Source organism: Phaseolus vulgaris, chromosome 7, assembly GCF_000499845.2.
Source record: "Phaseolus vulgaris cultivar G19833 chromosome 7, P. vulgaris v2.0, whole genome shotgun sequence".
NCBI lineage: Eukaryota > Viridiplantae > Streptophyta > Magnoliopsida > Fabales > Fabaceae > Phaseolus > Phaseolus vulgaris.
Genome location: NC_023753.2, coordinates 9,298,743 through 9,316,264, shown reverse-complemented (window position 1 = coordinate 9,316,264; position 17,522 = coordinate 9,298,743). Strand labels below are relative to the sequence as shown.

At 31.1% G+C, this 17,522-nt stretch overlaps 2 protein-coding genes across 2 annotated transcripts; one reads left to right on the top strand and one right to left on the bottom strand.

Moving 5' to 3' along the window:
* Positions 1–6,060: 6,060 nt before the first annotated feature.
* On the top strand, positions 6,061–8,135 carry LOC137827859 (isoliquiritigenin 2'-O-methyltransferase-like). The gene is made up of 4 exons (XM_068634212.1): positions 6,061–6,540; positions 6,988–7,301; positions 7,410–7,474; positions 7,582–8,135. Exons 1-4 carry the CDS (start codon positions 6,116–6,118, stop codon positions 7,876–7,878), a joined length of 1,101 nt encoding a protein of 366 aa, XP_068490313.1. The 5' UTR covers positions 6,061–6,115; the 3' UTR covers positions 7,879–8,135.
* Positions 8,136–9,015: 880 nt separating this feature from the next.
* LOC137827857 (uncharacterized) lies at positions 9,016–16,948 on the bottom strand. The gene is made up of 7 exons (XM_068634211.1): positions 16,107–16,948; positions 14,954–15,727; positions 11,661–12,013; positions 11,064–11,275; positions 10,014–10,270; positions 9,750–9,928; positions 9,016–9,633 (listed from the first exon to the last, which is right to left on the bottom strand). The coding sequence occupies exons 1-7, from the start codon at positions 16,357–16,359 to the stop codon at positions 9,565–9,567; spliced, it is 2,097 nt and encodes a 698-aa protein (XP_068490312.1). The 5' UTR covers positions 16,360–16,948; the 3' UTR covers positions 9,016–9,564.
* Between the last annotated feature and the right edge of the window lie 574 nt (positions 16,949–17,522).

Genomic DNA, 17,522 nt, shown 5'->3' with positions numbered 1-17,522 from the left:
GAAAATGTTGTGAGACTTTTTTAAAATTAGATGTGGTGTGAGTTTTATTTAGTTATATGAAGTGCAATCTTCTCTTAAAAACAAATAATTCATAATAACATTGTTATTATTAATTAAGAATAATAATAAATTGATATTTATTTATTTTAATTTAAATTAAATATTTAAAAAGTATTTTTCACTATTTTCTCTTAATTTGTTTTCAAACTAACAACTACTATTTTTCACTAATTGTTTTTTTTTTTTCTGTTTTCACCAAGCATTCTCTAAATTATTGAAGAAGAAAAAAACCACTCTCTAAAGTACTTTGCATGAATTTTCAAATGTGCTTCTCTTGGTGCTTTGTTAACGTTGTTTTCTTGCATGAAAATGATGCATAACACATGTCTACATGCTTGCATTTTTAGCATGAAAAATTCGGAAGGCATTTTAAAGGGTTTTTTCTTTACTCAATTTTCATTTTCTTAACTACAAAGATATTACCTTCTACAGAAATTCATAGGTAATATAAAAAAATTTGTAGATAAAATTAAGTTATCTATAAATTACTTACAGACAAATTTTTAGATAAAATCACTTTTAGATATTTATTACATATGGATTCTAAAAATTCACAAATAAATTAAAAACGATCATATATGTAAAAAATATCCATATGTGATATATATGTAGGTTCCATATGTGATTTATTACGAACGGATACCAAATTTAGTATGGTATTACTTACAAAAATATCTATAGAAAACTTTTTCTTTTGCAATTTTAATAGAAATGAGTCTTTTCTATTTTATATATAAAATTTAGACATATGAATAAGATTTTTTTTTTTTTAAAAAAAAACTCAGTGAGATAAGTAGATTTTCAGGAAACTTTTTAAATATTTAAAATGTCATTCAACAAGTAATAAATGTTGAAAGAAGTATTATCTAAGTTTAATAATGTAAAGTAAAAAAAATTCAGACATAACACAATAATTCAACCATAATGAAAAACATATAAGCAATAAATACTCATCTAGTTTGTTAATACACTAATAGTCACTTAGTGTTGTTGTCCATCTTCTTACACTTGTTTATATAAACATTGTTGTTGTGATTGCAAATGTAAGAACTTTTGTTATTATTAAGGCCTTTTTCAAGTTAGCTTTTCTTAATCATTGGGTTTAAGGAACTTCAAGGTTGAATATTTATAAAGGGTATAATTTTGGTTTCATGATTTTTATTACTATTAGATTTATGTGTTATTGCTAATAAAGATTAAAATAATGTGTAACATTTATTTGTTTTTACAAAGTTGTCACAACAATCCACCCAAGAGGTATGAGTGACACTCCAGTGTGCATTATGTTACTACATTACAAGAAAATCATGAAATACAAACCAATTTTAAATATAAAAAGAATTAATTGTTATAGTGATTAAATTAGAAAGCATTTTAGACACTAAAAAAAATTGGTTTCTAAATTAGTTTTTATTATTGTTAAATGGTTTCTAAATTGGTATCTAATTAGCAACCAAGATTTTTGCTACCAAATTTAGAATCTAAATAATTGGTAATTAAAACCTTGATAGCTAATTAGATACCAATTTAGAAACTATTTAATAATAATACAAATTAATTTAAAAACAATTTCTTTTTAGTTTTCAAAATGGTCTCTAATTTAGTCACTATAATAACTAATTTTTATTTATTTTTAAATTAATTTTTATTTCATAATTTTTTGTAGTGCTAGTAATTACGTTATAATGTATATTAAATGTCCTAGTTTTCTATGATTGAGAGATTTTAAATTAAAGAAACTTTGGTGAAAAGAAATCAATTTTCTTAGAAAATGAAGGCATCTTTAGTAGAATTGATTGGTTGCAATGATAAAAGACAACAATATAACAAAATATCTTTTATAAAATGAAGACTCATCATGACCATTGCATTACACAGACTCTCATAAACTATTGGGTGAAGACCACAAATAATTTTACATTTCATTTAATACAATCAATGTCATAAAGAAAAGCAACTAGAACAACATAATTACACCAACACAATATATATGCAACAACAAGGTCACAATTTCACTAACAATAAGAATTTCACTTTGAACCAAAACTTTTGGTTGCAGAATTAACAACATATTGGGGAAGAAAAGAAACCATAAACATATCAATAATAAAATCAAAAGAAAAATCATGATTAGTTAAAATGTTGAAAAAAAATATCTTGATCACAATTGGGATTTTTCCATGTCAGACGTGATTCACTAAATTGTTATTTAATGGTAGATGCGATGACTTTCGATGTATTTTTTTTACGGATATACCAAAACATATTCATATTATTTTATTAGATAATAAAATGTTTTAATTAATAGTAAATTATACATATTTAAGTTTATTAATTTCTTATATTTCTCCAACAAGTTGAATAATAGTACGTTCACCAACCGAGGAGGACCTCCTCTTTTGAGTGTGACATGTGATCCAAATGTTGCATGTGACTCTACTAAATAACAATTAAATTTAAAAAATATAATAATTAGTTATTATATTAAAAAATAAAAATAAAATAAATAATAATTTAGAGACTAAAATTATTGATATCTAAAGTAGTTTCTATAATTAATAAAAATTTATAAAATAATTTATAAATTGATATCTAAATTAGTTACCTAGGTTTTAGTTACTAATATTTTAGATTATAAATTGGTGTCTAAAAGAGTAATAGAGACTAATTTAGAACATAAAGTATAGTAAGTAGTTAAAACCTCGGTAGCTAAGAGTTAGATACCAATTTAGAAACTATGTTATAAACTTTTATTAATAATAGAAACTACTTTAGATACCAATAATTTTTTTAATTTATAAAATGGTCTCTAATTTAGCAAAATAGTAACTAATTATTTTGGTCTCTAAAATTAGTTTTTATTTAATAATTTTCTTGTAGTAGTGATTGACTATTGAAGCTAAGTGTGTGACTGGGATATGGAGAGGCGAGGTTGCAAGATTAGGAGTAGTGTATGATCGATTAGAAGCAACAAGTGGGAAAGAGGATGGGGTGGATCCAATAGCAAAGGTTGGTCGCCAACATCAATTGCTAAACGGGTAAGAAATGAAGATGAAGAATGTGTAGTGAGTTAAGCAGATAGTGAGTGTAAGTTGTTTTTCCGTGATAATAATTTTTTCATGTAATGTTTCTCCCTTCCCTTTGTTGGCATGAGGTGATAAGGCAAGAGAGGTAAAAAACTTCCTAATGACATCTCTATATACAAAATAAATGTTAGCATTTATATTCCAAGGTAAGCAAACAACAATAAAAAGGGATAATTATATATAATAATAACATTTAATATTATTAATTATACAAGTTCATTACAATATATTAACACAAAACTCAAAATGCCTAAATTATTCCGAGCTAGAGATGTCATAGTCATCTCCAGAGTCATCTTCACTTTCTCTCTTTTCATTATGTTCTTTCCATTTATTTGTTTCTTCATTCATTTTATCTTAAAATATTTACACGTTGGTGATGTCCACTTGTTCAAGATTAGTCTCTAAATCAATCCAAAAACTTCTTCAACTTTAATCACTTCATCGACATGTGACATTTCATCTACTTTATATGACACTTCCATTTGTTCACCATCTTCTTCTATGTAACCTGAGGACTTTGTCTTGATTGCAACATATCAACCACATTTTTATCGTTTAATGTTGGTATGGTACATAATACACTTGCCACATGTGCAATGATAAATTGATAAAATGACAAGTGTTATTTCCATTCAAATATTCACAATATCATTTTTAGAATTCATTTTTGCACCTCTTCTTAATGGATCAAACCAATACAATTTTATTGAAATGATTAAAATGATGTTATACAAGTGTTTCAAATAAACTACGTCTACATGTTTTTCCATTTAATAGATTTTCAAAAAAAATTCTCCATTCAAATTGATCCATACATCACAATTCACACAATCCAAATGTGCAGTAAGTCTTCGAAATTTCAAAAACCTTTAACTAATTCTTACTTTTATAAAATGACTTGCATTATATTTTATCTTGGATGCAGAATTATTACAGAATAAATTTGTTAGCATCTAAAATTCCAATTTATAAAATTGCATAAAGTAGTGTAGAATTCAATCTTTGTACACAATGAACATAACTGACATCAACTAAATCAATATTAATTACTAGAATATTAAGTAGATTTTTTTTTATGTGGACGATATCAATGTTTCAACACCCTTATTATTATAACTTATCATAGGTTTAAAAGTACTAATTAGAATGACAAATTGTATTTAGAAGGTTGGAAAAACAAGACAAGTAGAATGATAAATCGTATTATTTTTTTAACTTTTTTTTGCTTACAATCTGCTGTAGCTTTTGTCTTGATACCTTAACACTAATTTCATCTATTTTTTTTTTAAATATTATTTATTATAATATAATATTTATTTTAAAAAATAATTTTTTTATTATTAAAGTGTCAAATAACATATTAGTTATATTAGTTAACTGTGCCGCTTCTATTCGAAAATGTGGATAACATATTAATTTATTACATGTTTATACTTTTTGTATAAAAAAAGCTTATAATAACTATTTTCCTTTATAATAGACAGATAAAGTCTTTTACACCTAAATCAAGAAAAATATTTCACTTCTTTTTTTCATTTTTAATGTAATTTAAGTGAGTTTCACTTGTTGTCAGTAATTTTCTTATTTTAATACAAAGTTACGTGTCATGGTATTAATATAACTATTTTTTCATATTAATTAATTAAGACGTTATTAATATTTCTCATGACACTTTCTACATGACATAACTAAAGGATATAAAAGATAATTATAGTTGTGACAAGAGGATAGAATATTTTGTTGTTGTTTTACTGAAACTGAAAATTTTACTAAGAACGTATTTGATTCCTACGTGATAATCCACTTATCACAGTTAAATTACCCTTCAAATTATTTAAATTCCAAAAATCTTTTACAAACTGAGAATACTGTAATTTTCCCCTTTTTATTTTATAATTACTAGTACAATAATCCATACTTAGACGGATGTTAAATTAATAATTTTACATTATTATAACAAGAAATTTTATTATATTTTTGTAATTATTTTAATATATATTAGTAAATGTATAATTTTAGATACTATTATAAATACAAAGATTTCTTATGCACATATATCATCTTGATTTATAAAATTGTATACTTTTATAATCATTTGCTTGATTTTTGTATATTTTTTCTTTTCTTTGGCATAATAATTAATAACAATAATCAAACAGAAATAGAATGCAAGAATCACAAAAAAAGCTTGTGTTTTACGTTTTCCATAATTAATACTAAACCAAAAACACATAAAAAACGAGATTAAATGCAGATTAATCAGAACCAGAATTCAGAAAGTGAAAAGGCCAAAAATAATAAAAGAAAAAAGGACAAACCCACACTAAGGCATAGATACAGAAGTTACGCATACCCATGAATTTTTCCAATTCAATAAATAATTCTATAAGATATTATAAATATCTTTATTGTCTGAAAGCAAAAACCTTATTCTCATCCACAATCCTTCCATCTTTTATCAGGACAACAAAACTTATTAAAAAAAAGTGGAAGCATAAACATGTGTGTACATCAACTCCAAAGCATGTGTGTACAAAAACATCAATTTCAAGTTTTGTAGAACAAGTACAAAAACTTAATCAGATCAAATAGTTCTACTTTATTAGAGTTGAGGTTAAAAGAGAGTTTATCCGATGTTTTTTAAGGATAAAACCACAACATCTACTACTTAAACGCATGAGTCTATAATTACTTCAATACTCATAGGAAGATGATGTATTTTATTCATTTTACTTACATTGCAGATGCATCACCACTTCTTGAATAAGAACAAAACACATATTTGTTATTCCTAATATGTGACTCCAAACTAATTTGCATTTTAATGTAACAACATAGTTAAGTTTTTATATTGTGGAGTAACCAGAATGCAGATTTGGCTATAAAAACCACATGCACTGGGATAGGGAATACGCACAGAAGAAAACAAGTTGAACAGATTTAGTAGTGAGAAGGGACAAGCAAATATGAGTTCCTACAGTGCAAGTGGTGATGTAGTTGTGACAACCTCTCCCAAAGAAGGAGAGGATGAGGCTGTCATTTATGCTTTGTTACTTTGCACTAGTCAGGTGTTTCCTTCAATGCTCAATGCTGCTATTGAGCTTAACTTGTTTGAGATCGTAGCAAAGGCAACACCACCAAATGCACCCATGTCAGCCTCTGATATTGCATCTAAGTTACCAACCCAACACCTAGATAGGCTCAAGCGCATGCTGCGTTTGCTTGCTAACTATTCTCTGCTCACTTGTTCCACCCACACCAATGAAGATGGTAGCATTGAGAGAACCTATGGACTCTCATCTGTTGGAAAATACTTTGTCAATGATGAAACTAGGGGTTCTTTGGGTTCCTTCACAACACTTTGCCAACATCCTACAGTGCTAAAACTTTGGTATGTTGTTTTATTTGCTTTATACAATAATCTAAATGGTAATGTATTACGTAGTGGACTTTAAGCCTAACTGAATCCTATAAAATCGGCTCATGAGGTGAAGTTTGCACCCACCGGTCCGATAGCGGGTGACCTGATAAGCCCAACAAACACTTGTTAGGATAAACTCGAGATGACTCTGATACCATATTACGAAATGGACTTAAACCTAACTCAACCCATAAAATCAACTCTAATACCATATTACGAAGTAAACTTTAAATCCAACTCAACCCTATAAAACCGGCTCATGAGGTTGAGGTTTGTCTCTACTTATATACAATGAAAAACTTTAATCTCTAGTCGACGTGGGATCTCCAACATAATGTTTGGTGAAAATCTCTGTGCTTATATACATTGCCTTTTAAGGAATAATTTATTTACCTTGTCGTGGTGCTGTGACTTTAGGCCGAATTTTAAGGATGTAATAACTGATTCTGAGGACGACCTATGCAAGAAGGTTCATGGAATGTCTTTCTACCAATGCACTGAAAGAGATCCGCAACTGAGTTACATTTTCAACGATTCAATGGCTAATCTTTGCAACATAGAAATGAATAAGATTCTTGAAGAGTATAAAGGATTTGAAGGAGTGTCAAATCTGGTTGATGTGGGAGGTTGTACAGGGCAAACTCTCCACATGATAATCTCCAAGTACTCTACAATTAAGGGTATTAACTTTGATTTGCCCCAAGTCGTCGAAAAAGCGCCATCTTACCCAGGTATATATGCCATTAGCACAAGTCATGTGTTCGATGATGCATGCTAGTTTTAATTTTAATTTTTACCAGAAGTTGACTTGGACATTGTCTAAAATTGCATGAATTAAGGGATACAGCATGTTGGAGGAGATATGTACCATTGTGTACCAAAGGGTGATGCCATGATTCTAAAGGTTAGAAAACACTTTTTATTGACACTAAAATTTTATGTTTGAGAATGGTTGATCTATCCAACGATGATTCTATTCAACTCAATTTTTATTTATTTGACTCTATGTAGGCTATGTTGCACAATTGGTCAGATGAAAACTGCTTAAGCATTTTGAGGAACTGTCACAATGCACTGCCACAGAATGGAAAGGTGATTGTGATAGAATTTGTAGCACCAGAAGAAGCTTCAGAGTCGAATGTATCAAAGCTTCTTTCCAACTTCGACAGCCTCATGTATATGACAAGTGGTGGGAAGGAAAGAAGTGAAGAGGAGTACGAGAAATTGTGCAAGCTTTCTGGATTCTCAAGATTTCAAGTTGTCTGTCGTGCGTTTTCTGCCTTAGGAACCATGGAATTTCACAAATAAATTTGCTTTCCATTAATGAACAGAGCTAGGTAGTTCAAAAACTACCTTCTTTGAAGCTAATAAAACTACCAATAAGATGTTACATCACTTCAGCTCTACTTTTCAAAAATATGGTTGAATTTCAGCTGATTGGCAACTTTTCTTCACGAGGACAGTGTTATTTATGTTTTTGTTGTTGTTGAAGACAGTAGTACTATTTATTTGTTGGTTGTATAACTTATTTCAAATAAATTATTACAGTCATACTTTTATAACCATCCTTTTAATATGGAGTGTGATCTTGACACAAATTTTTTAATTTATAAAAACCATAGATATGAATTTAAACGTAGGAAACTAAAAAACCTCAAATTTACAAGTAAATACATATTTAAATGAAAATACTTTTTATGTTTTAATTATGATGCAACAAATACAAAAGTTGTACTTATTTTTTGAAGATTTTCATATTCCTCATGTTTTGGTAATCACGAAAGATAGTCTTTTGTAGGTTCAAAAGCATTCTAATTAGTTGTCTTTTGATTCATTGAACATTAACCCAAAAAACGATGGTAAACAACCGATATAATAGATATTGAATGGAAGCATGAAACTGATGCTTCATGAAATTGTATGATGAATTTTTTGTCTTTGTTAAATTTTTTTTTGTGTGAAATAGGCTTTTACGAGTCTACGAGTCGAGTTTACGAGTCGAGTTTACGAGTCGGGTTTATTGGATTTATTGGACTGATAACCTTGGATACTACTGACCTGTTTACAGAAACAATAAAAAATAGCAGGTCACATGATCAGTTTGTCAGTACTATTGAAAACACTCACAGCTGTTGTATAGATGGATAAATGATACATTGTTTATCTGCAGAAATTTGTGAAAACTTGAGTTGATTTGATGAAACAGTTTTCAACCGACTCATCCTAAAAACAATCAGCTATTACAAAGATTAAGAAAAGATAATAAACAAATCAAAGTTCCAAATATTAATTTTTTCTTTTATATAAAGAACAATGTCAAATGAAACAAAAACTAAGGTCCAAAATGTTTCTCTGGAAAGTACAAGATTTAAGCAGAACAAATAATCTTTTTCATAAGAAAAGCAAATGTTTCCAGTAACAAAAAAAGAAAGGGAGACAGAGAGGTATTTGAACTATGTAGTAGTAGAGAAAGTGTTACACATTTAATTTAACAACTCATCCGTGCTTAGTAATGAAATGTTTAATTATAATAAAATCAATAAGAATGACGGGTGAGATTTCTAAGGTGAGTGTTAATGGCCTATCAAAAATTTATACATACAAACAATCCCAATTTAGAAAAGAAAAATGAGATACTGGAAGTGATGGAGAGGGAGTGAGTCATTTGATGCTTTGTTTGTTGTCTGCCAGGGCATAAATGAATTATGTCACAAATGACGGATACAGGTAATATGATAAAACATAACCACAAAATTATGTTGTGACACAGCAGCAGCACTGTAGTAGATCATACTTTGAGAAACACCACTTCACTTTCATGGCAAACACCTGTGCTGAAGCACAAGTCACTGAATCATCATGTTGTTGTCACACTCTGCAGCAGATGCTCAGCAGCAGGGAATCACAACTTCAACAGATACAGAAAACACTGGCCAAGTACATCATGTCATATCATAAAAATGTTGATAAAAACTGGCATTATTCTGGTGTATTTTAATGATGTGTCTTCTTCTCATCCAATCTATGACGGAACAACTTGGCTATGTGTCTCCTTTCACAGTCCTGGACATAGAAGAACAACAAAAAACCATTAATGCTACTTTCATCGCCGACCACCATCTACTGTTACAGCACCACCAATAATCTTTCTACATGTAGCTGAGCTTATATTGCCTCACCTTGAACATATTCAGATGAAAAGGTTTGTCTGCATTCATCCTTCTCAGCTTCTGATATGTATATGCAAAACTCAGCTGATCACGAGGAGTGAACCGATCAACTTCATTGAACCAAAGACAAGAAAATAAATTTGACATTGGAGTGTGCGCTCTAATAATAAAAGAACCTTCAGGTACATCTGTCAAGATTTTGTAAATCACTTCAGTTCATTTAATCAACAGCTTCGGAGAATTGACAGAAAATAAATACTTAAAAGAACATACTGCTTGGAAGAAGCTTGTTTGGATCCGATGCATCAAATCTTTCCATTCCATCGGCCCGGTAAAATGAAAATTGTTGATCTATAACTGTGTGATTATACTTGTTCAATTTCTTGTTCTGTGCTACTTCTTCCCACACACAATGCCGATCATAGTGATTGGATATTGCAAATTCATAACCCTTTCGCCACAAAAAGTACTCCAAGATAAGTAAAGGATCAAGCTGCAGCCGTAATTTGCTATCCAACCAAATTGAATACCTGAAATGAAAATTGAAAATCTAAGAAAAGAAAATTATACATGAAACAAACAGTAACTAAATAATTAACTAATAACAAAGAAAATCAATAAGAACCCTTTCCAAAGATTTCAGATACCTATGTACAGAACTAAATACAAAATAAGTTCACATTTTTGTTAATCCCCATTGCAATAAGGACTTAAATGTTCCAAAACCCAAAATTCTAAAATAAGGAAATGCACAAAGATTCATTTTCTAAGTTGGTTTAGGCTAGAAAGGTTGGGGAATTAAAAGAATCACTATAATTTAAGCCATTAGTTGTATTACATACTAAGGCAGTCTAGATTTTTTACTGAAACACCTCCAACTTATAAAACATTGGAACACACAGTAGCATCCACAAGTATAATGAAGCCTTAATCCCAAGTATGTTCAAGCCAATAAATCATTAATTAAAATTTGATATAATACTCCACACAAATCTCTTTCAACATTCAACCCCATCAAAGATTTATCAAGCAGTAACCTTTGTGCAGTTATAAGGCCCTTTATTGGTAATAAAAACCTATGGTCACACTCTTTAGTTTCTCCTTTACAATACACTATTTCCAACACAACGATTTGGTGTGCATAATAAAAGAATCAAATGTTAGAATCAGCTAAATAAAATTTTACCATTTTATCTTAAAGTGAAAACATCATCAACACATCTTTTGTGGTGTTTAATGCCACATAGCAGTCATCATAATTTAAAACATCATTACTGTTAATTTCGAAATTACACCACCTATGCTTTCTCATATCAGTCTCACCTTGCAAAAGGAAAAAGTCGATGTGGCAACAACTTAGGTATTTTGCCCACTCTTCGCATATCATCATATGGTAGATTCTTCACTACCACCAACTTCCAAAAGCCAATGAAACCCATTCTATCAGGCACATGCCCTTCAGAAGAGAGTGTCCGTATTGTAATTTCATCAGTAAACATAACAAAGCAGACATTCTTCCTCGACAATCGAGTGACCTGAAACCACAATGATTTGGATCAATAAATAAAACATACTCTGGCAATTACATCAAAAGTTGATGACTATCCCCAAATTTCCAATAGTTCCAACAACTCAGTGTCAAAACCAAAACATTCAATGCGAATAAAAAAATGCAATTTTGTGAAAATAAAGTAAAAGATTATATCAGTTGGTAACCTTAAACTATTATCCTTGGGTAATAAAAGATTATTAATTTTATATAATAGATTATAGATGCCTCACAGAGAATAGAGCACTGCCATACTTAAATTGAACTTTGAATAGAGTAACATTTTTACTAGAAAATTCATAAGTGATTCTTAACCCCCGAATGCATCTCCAACCGACAAACTGAACTAAAAGATAAAGTAGACCAATTACCGTTTTGGTGGCTGGGATCCTCAAACGATCAGAATTTCCAAATATGCATGAAATCACAGCAATGTGGCACCTGCTGATGTAACTTGTATCGTCTTCTGTCAAGTCAAATCCAGTACTTTGAGACCCTTCAGGACCTTTAACAAAACCACAGTTTATTTTCTGATCACGTGCCAAAAATGAACTTTCTCTCTCTTCTAAGCTCTGATGGCCTGCAAATCTGGGAACCCATTGTTCTTCTCCAAGGGGCTTCTCTTCCATCTCTGTGTAATGTAAGTTAAATCTTGCAAATTTTCGACTTTCTAGGGGTTCTACAAGCTGTGAAGTTGAGTTTAACAATTTCATCTCACAGGATCCTGTTAAATAGGTAACATGTCAACAAAATCTTCTTTCTTATATTTTATACTTGTGATAAAAGTGGTGGTGATAGAGAAAATATTATGAACAAAACCACTTCTAGGAATGATAGAAAGTCCAAAGAGGGCTTAAAACAATAAAAAAACAAAAACAATTAGATATGTCTATATAAAGTTGGAGATATTCATAAACTATATTAATAGTCTGTAAACAGGTCTTAAATCAATTTTAAGAACGTCATTTAGTAAATCTTTCTCACACTTAGATACATGAGGAAAAACGGTGAAAGCAGGAAGCAAAAAGACAAAAAAAGTAATCACACATAAACTGTTTATACAGATCTGAGATTTCTATGGAATCAATTTCAACAAGAAATTTATTAAACAAAGAAAAAACATCACATTTTTTAAATATTATCTATTATTTTTTAACAAATTATAAACCAACTTCAATGTCCAATTTATCTGTTTTTAAATAAAATATACATGCCCTCCCGCCCTCAAAATCTTGCAGGAGATATAAGATATAATTGAAACTTATATTCTAAATGTTATTTAATCTTGACTTCCATATCTACATAATCATCTCCTGGTTGATAGACCATAAATCAAAGACGTCCAAAGCACATCTTAAAACATTAATAGGTATTCATATATTTAGTCCTAGACATGAAATAAAAAACCAGAAACTTGCTGCTTTTCTACAGCTAATGTGTGAGTTTGTTTGATCCTTTATAAGAAAAAAAAAACAATTTTTTTACAGAAAAAACACATTATATTTTTTTGAAGATGTTCGTTTAAACTTCTTTTAGAAAAGCAGAAGCCAAAAAAGAAGCAGGAAACAGCTTATTTTGACAAGTTACTTTTAGCTTATTGAAATAATCTAGTCCTGAAGCTGTTTTCAAAATCATGGATGGAAACTACACTTTTTTTTAATTAAGAGCAGACATAAGTAACTTCTGCTTTTACAAGAATCACTAGTTAACTATGAAGTTCGGAGAAGCATCTTCAATGGTTTGTCCTTGTGTCCACCACATATCGGACGCTGACACGCTTATGACACTTGTAAAACATGTATCATATACTCTGCTGAAATGTCAAATTTAAAACCTCTCACACAGCTCCAACACAACTAAGACACGACACACCATCAATAAAGGCAGACACGATTTCTTTTATAAGTTAGAAAGGCAGAAACTTAATGGTTAAGTTTCTATTGTAGTTTAAAAATTAGGAGTGGCATGAATATTTAGATTATATATGTATTATTAGGAATGTTTTTATTTATTGTCATATCATATATTCATATATTGTGGAATTTTTGAAGTTGTTAATTTGTCTTTAGATGAACCTTGTCTAGAGTGTCTTTTTGAATGACGATGATCAAGAAGAGGGTGAAATTTCTTAAATAAATTATATCCTCTTTTCACTTTTTGGACTTTAGATAGATGGATTTTTATTTTTTTTTGTATTAGGTAATAATATGTTCAAATTGTTATATTGACTAACTTTTTACAGATAATTTTAAATATACTAATCTTAATTGTCAAATTAAATAATTCATAATGATGTTCAATACACACATAGTATCTGTGTGGTGTATGTGTCAGTATCTGGTCTGTGTCATGCCCGGTGTCCGTGTCATGCCCAGTGTTCATGCTACATATCTAATTAATAGTCATTTTTTTCAAAAGCACATTACTTTTAAGCTTAAACAAACACCCAATCAGCCTAAAATATTTGGCTTCGAGTGTTCAAATGTCATTAATAAATTGATCAGAACCACTACATCCTTAGACCACGAGTATTATACTAATTTAATACACTGTAAGCAGGAGATTAGACAAATAATCAACGGATCAACATTGTTAGTAACTCACCAAATGGCATAAAGCAGGAAATCATCAAAAACAGGGATCATCGCTCTATTAATTCCTTAGCCAACCGAAGATATAAATAAAGTAGAAGCACATTTGGGGAAGCCTAGTACAAGTTCATTTACAAAATTTGTAACCATTAAACCAAATAATACGTCAAACTAACTATAGTCTACATAAATCCCCCATGTCCCTGGCTCTTTTCATTAAAGGGAATAAAAGGAAAACCAAGAGGAACCAAGCAACACAAGCTGTGATCTTGAATGTAGACTGTTTCATTTTTAATCAGAGCATTTGAACAATTATTTCAGTTTCAGTATCTAATGATATAAACTCAAAAGGTGGTTTATGATGCTGCCACACTCTAATTCTATGGTTGCACAAACCCAAGTAGTGAAGTATTCACTGGTTCACTACTTCGGAGATAAATCACTTCCAACTGAAAAGTCCATTGGTTCAGTCAAGGCCAGCGAAAGATAAATTGTGGTTTGGTTTGACGAGGTTCCCTTCTGAAAACAAAGCAGAACCCCCAACCCCCAGGCGAGTGAGTAAATAGCTATTGGTCATTATGATGATAAAAAAATGCTTAAAAGTCCTTATAATTTAATTTGAGAAATTAGGGGGTGAAAAGGCACCGTGTAACCTAATGAGGGGCTTAAAAGTTAAAACAACAAGAACACCAGAATGAAAAGAAACAAAAATGAGAAACAACATATTCAACACGTAAAGGATATCTCAAATTATATTCCCAACACATCTAGACAATACCCCCTTACTCCAACCCATAAGAAGCCCTCGAGTTTAGACAGTTCCCCATTTTAAGATTAACTGTTAGAAAAGGTTAAGAATTTTATCCTTTATTCAGAAACTACGAAAAGACCTGCACTGCAACAGAACAGAACTACAATATTTGCCAGCAACTCTATCTTCATGACCAACAGTAGTATGGGTAACAAATAAATGGTGATACTGAATACAGATGCAAATAACTTTCAGAAGGAGTTCCATGCAACAGATATAATTTGGGAGATCTACTAAAAAAATCAGAAAGAATGAACTTCACCTGAAAATTTACGTCGCCTGACTTTCTTCTTTGTTTCAGGATGTGATTTTCTAGTTGATTGTCCATTAAAGTTACTTGCATGTTTAGAATTTGTTTTTCCCTCAAGAAGGATTTTTTTATTCAAGGAAGACGCCCCTTCAATATCCTCAGAAGTAACATCATCATTGTTTTCCTCAGCAAGAGAATCATTAGATTCTTTCTGTTTCTGAACTTCATTGTCCAAGCCTAACACATTTGCATTTGAATGTTCGCCTCTCATATTTTTGCTATAGCTAGTGTTTTCCAATTGAACATCATTAAAATCAAAAAAATCATCATATTCATCGTCAATGTCATCCGACGCATTTTTCTTTTCAAGGTCAGTCTCATGCAACAGTTTCCCATCATCTTCAGTGGAGTGTCTCAGATTCTTCAAAGAAGCCTCATATTCTGCTTCATATCTTTTCAACTCATGACGTCCAGCTTCATTATATAAGCCATCGCCTCTCCGCTTTAAGCCATCATGAGAAGACTTGGTATCTTGGTCCTTCTTTACAGCATCATCCTCTTCAGCAATTTCATCTCCAGGATCCTTACCTGTCTGCTCCATCATATCCTCATCATAATCACCATCCCTTCTCCTATCATCCTTATCCCAATATCTTGAATCTCGGCCATGTCCTCCAGAGCCATGCCCAAAGTCAAGAACTTTCTTCTTCTGTATCCGAGGTACATTTGTAAGAAAATCAGATTCACTCTTTAAATCAACACTATCATCGCCATTGTTACTTATTTCTGCAACACAGATTGACAATCTTTAAAAGCCAGAAGCAAACTAAGCTAAAAAAGTAACAATAAGAACAAAATGAACTCCGATGCTGAAGCAACAGCAAACAATTTTATCATAATAGATGAAACCAAGAACTCAATCTATTACTTTTCTAAATAACCTAACCCCAATCAACCAACTGAACAGCCCAAACCAAACATTAACCAAGAAAAACTACAGATTCGAAAACCCTCTCCCATTCAAAAACCAAACAAGAAATCACACTCAAGTTCATGCAAAACCCACAATGTTCATCACATGGGTGCTCAAGAACACCAAAATCAACAAAGGCATTGTGATCAAAGAAAGAAAGAAATAAAAGACTCATCAAAAGCAGAACTTCACCGTCTCTAGAAATGTAAGAGAAGACGAGCACAGTAACGACAAGTACGAGGAAGAGGAAAACAAGAATTGCCACCACCGACAGTTGCGTGCCCCTTTCGGATCGCGCCGATCGCCGGGACCGCTGCTGCTTGTGAGCGGCGCCACCGCGAATCCCAACAGCGAGGTGATCGCCTGCGCCGTTGGTGTGGTGCAGATCGTGGGGCCCCACTCTCACCCCAAGCCTCTCCATTCCCGATTGCCTCTGCTGAGCCATACCATAACAATGATGCGCACACACTGTTTCTGTTTCTCTCTCTACCCAGCACCGATTGCCCACGTGCTCCTTTTCCTCTAAGATTCAAACTTCCACACTTTGGTGTGATGGGAAGGTGTAGATTTCAGGTGGGTACGAGGTGAAGAGGAGTGTGAAGCAAGCGATGGTTTGAAGTTTGATTTTCTGTGATTTGGGGAAAAAAAAAATGGTTACCCCGTTTTCAATTTCTTTTATTAATCTAAAAAAAGATGGATATGTATGACAGTAAGCAGAGGTTGAGTAAATAAGAGAGAGAAACGTGGCCGGCGACGGTGCGCCGCCGTAGTCTTGGGCGGAAATGGGTTTTATTTTCCCCCTGAAATTAGAGGCCAATAAAGTATATCATCTTTTTAATGATTGGGATTCAAAGATTGGGTTAAACTTTCTGTTTTCTTCTTTTCCTTTTCCATACAACAGAGAAAAATATCAAATAAGAATGATTTCATTACTCTACTCTGTTAATTATTGATTGTTTGTTGGGTTCCATTAACCATACTTGGATTGTGTTTTGATCTAGTTTTAGAAGATCTCACACATTATAGCATGGTTTGATCCACTTTTAGAAGATCTCACATGTTTCATAAAAGAACTACCATTTACTCACAATAATTACTCAATTGCAAAATTATGAATGTTAAATTTTACAATAATTGTTTTTAAATTCACATTACTGATGATTTATAAATAGATTATAAACTTAAAATTTGATTTGAATGATAATAAATAAGGAAGGGAATTTTCCCAAGACATTGCATGCTATACGCGTAGCCAGAGGAGCAATGTTAACATAATGCTGTCACGAGTAATGCCATTTATTCTCATTCATAAAATATTCTGTTAGTCAAGTTTAAAGTACAAAATTTATTACTAACCACTTTTTTTTTATTTACAAAAACTTAATTCACACTTTATCATTAATGTATAATTTGTAGTCTAAAATATTCTGTCCAAAATGTATCTTTTTTTTTAATTTATTCTCCGTTTTCAAGTATTTTTACAAGAAATACTGAATAATGATTAGTTTTACTCACAATTTAAAAACATGTTTTAAGTCGATAATGATTAGTTTATAGAAAAAATATTGCATCCAGTACCAAAGGTTTTGTCACTACTATTTTTCAACC

Excerpts from the sequence above, each read along its gene's own strand:
- LOC137827859 (XM_068634212.1), top strand. The coding sequence starts at position 6,116 with ATGAGTTCCTACAGTGCAAGTGGTGATGTAGTTGTGACAACCTCTCCC. Across the intron at positions 6,541-6,987 it reads CCTACAGTGCTAAAACTTTG|GCCGAATTTTAAGGATGTAA; the intron begins GTATGTTGTTTT and ends CTGTGACTTTAG. Across the intron at positions 7,302-7,409 it reads AAAAGCGCCATCTTACCCAG|GGATACAGCATGTTGGAGGA; the intron begins GTATATATGCCA and ends GCATGAATTAAG.
- LOC137827857 (XM_068634211.1), bottom strand. The coding sequence starts at position 16,359 with ATGGCTCAGCAGAGGCAATCGGGAATGGAGAGGCTTGGGGTGAGAGTG. Across the intron at positions 10,271-11,063 it reads CGACTTTTTCCTTTTGCAAG|GTATTCAATTTGGTTGGATA; the intron begins GTGAGACTGATA and ends TTTTCATTTCAG. Across the intron at positions 9,929-10,013 it reads AAACAAGCTTCTTCCAAGCA|ATGTACCTGAAGGTTCTTTT; the intron begins GTATGTTCTTTT and ends AAATCTTGACAG.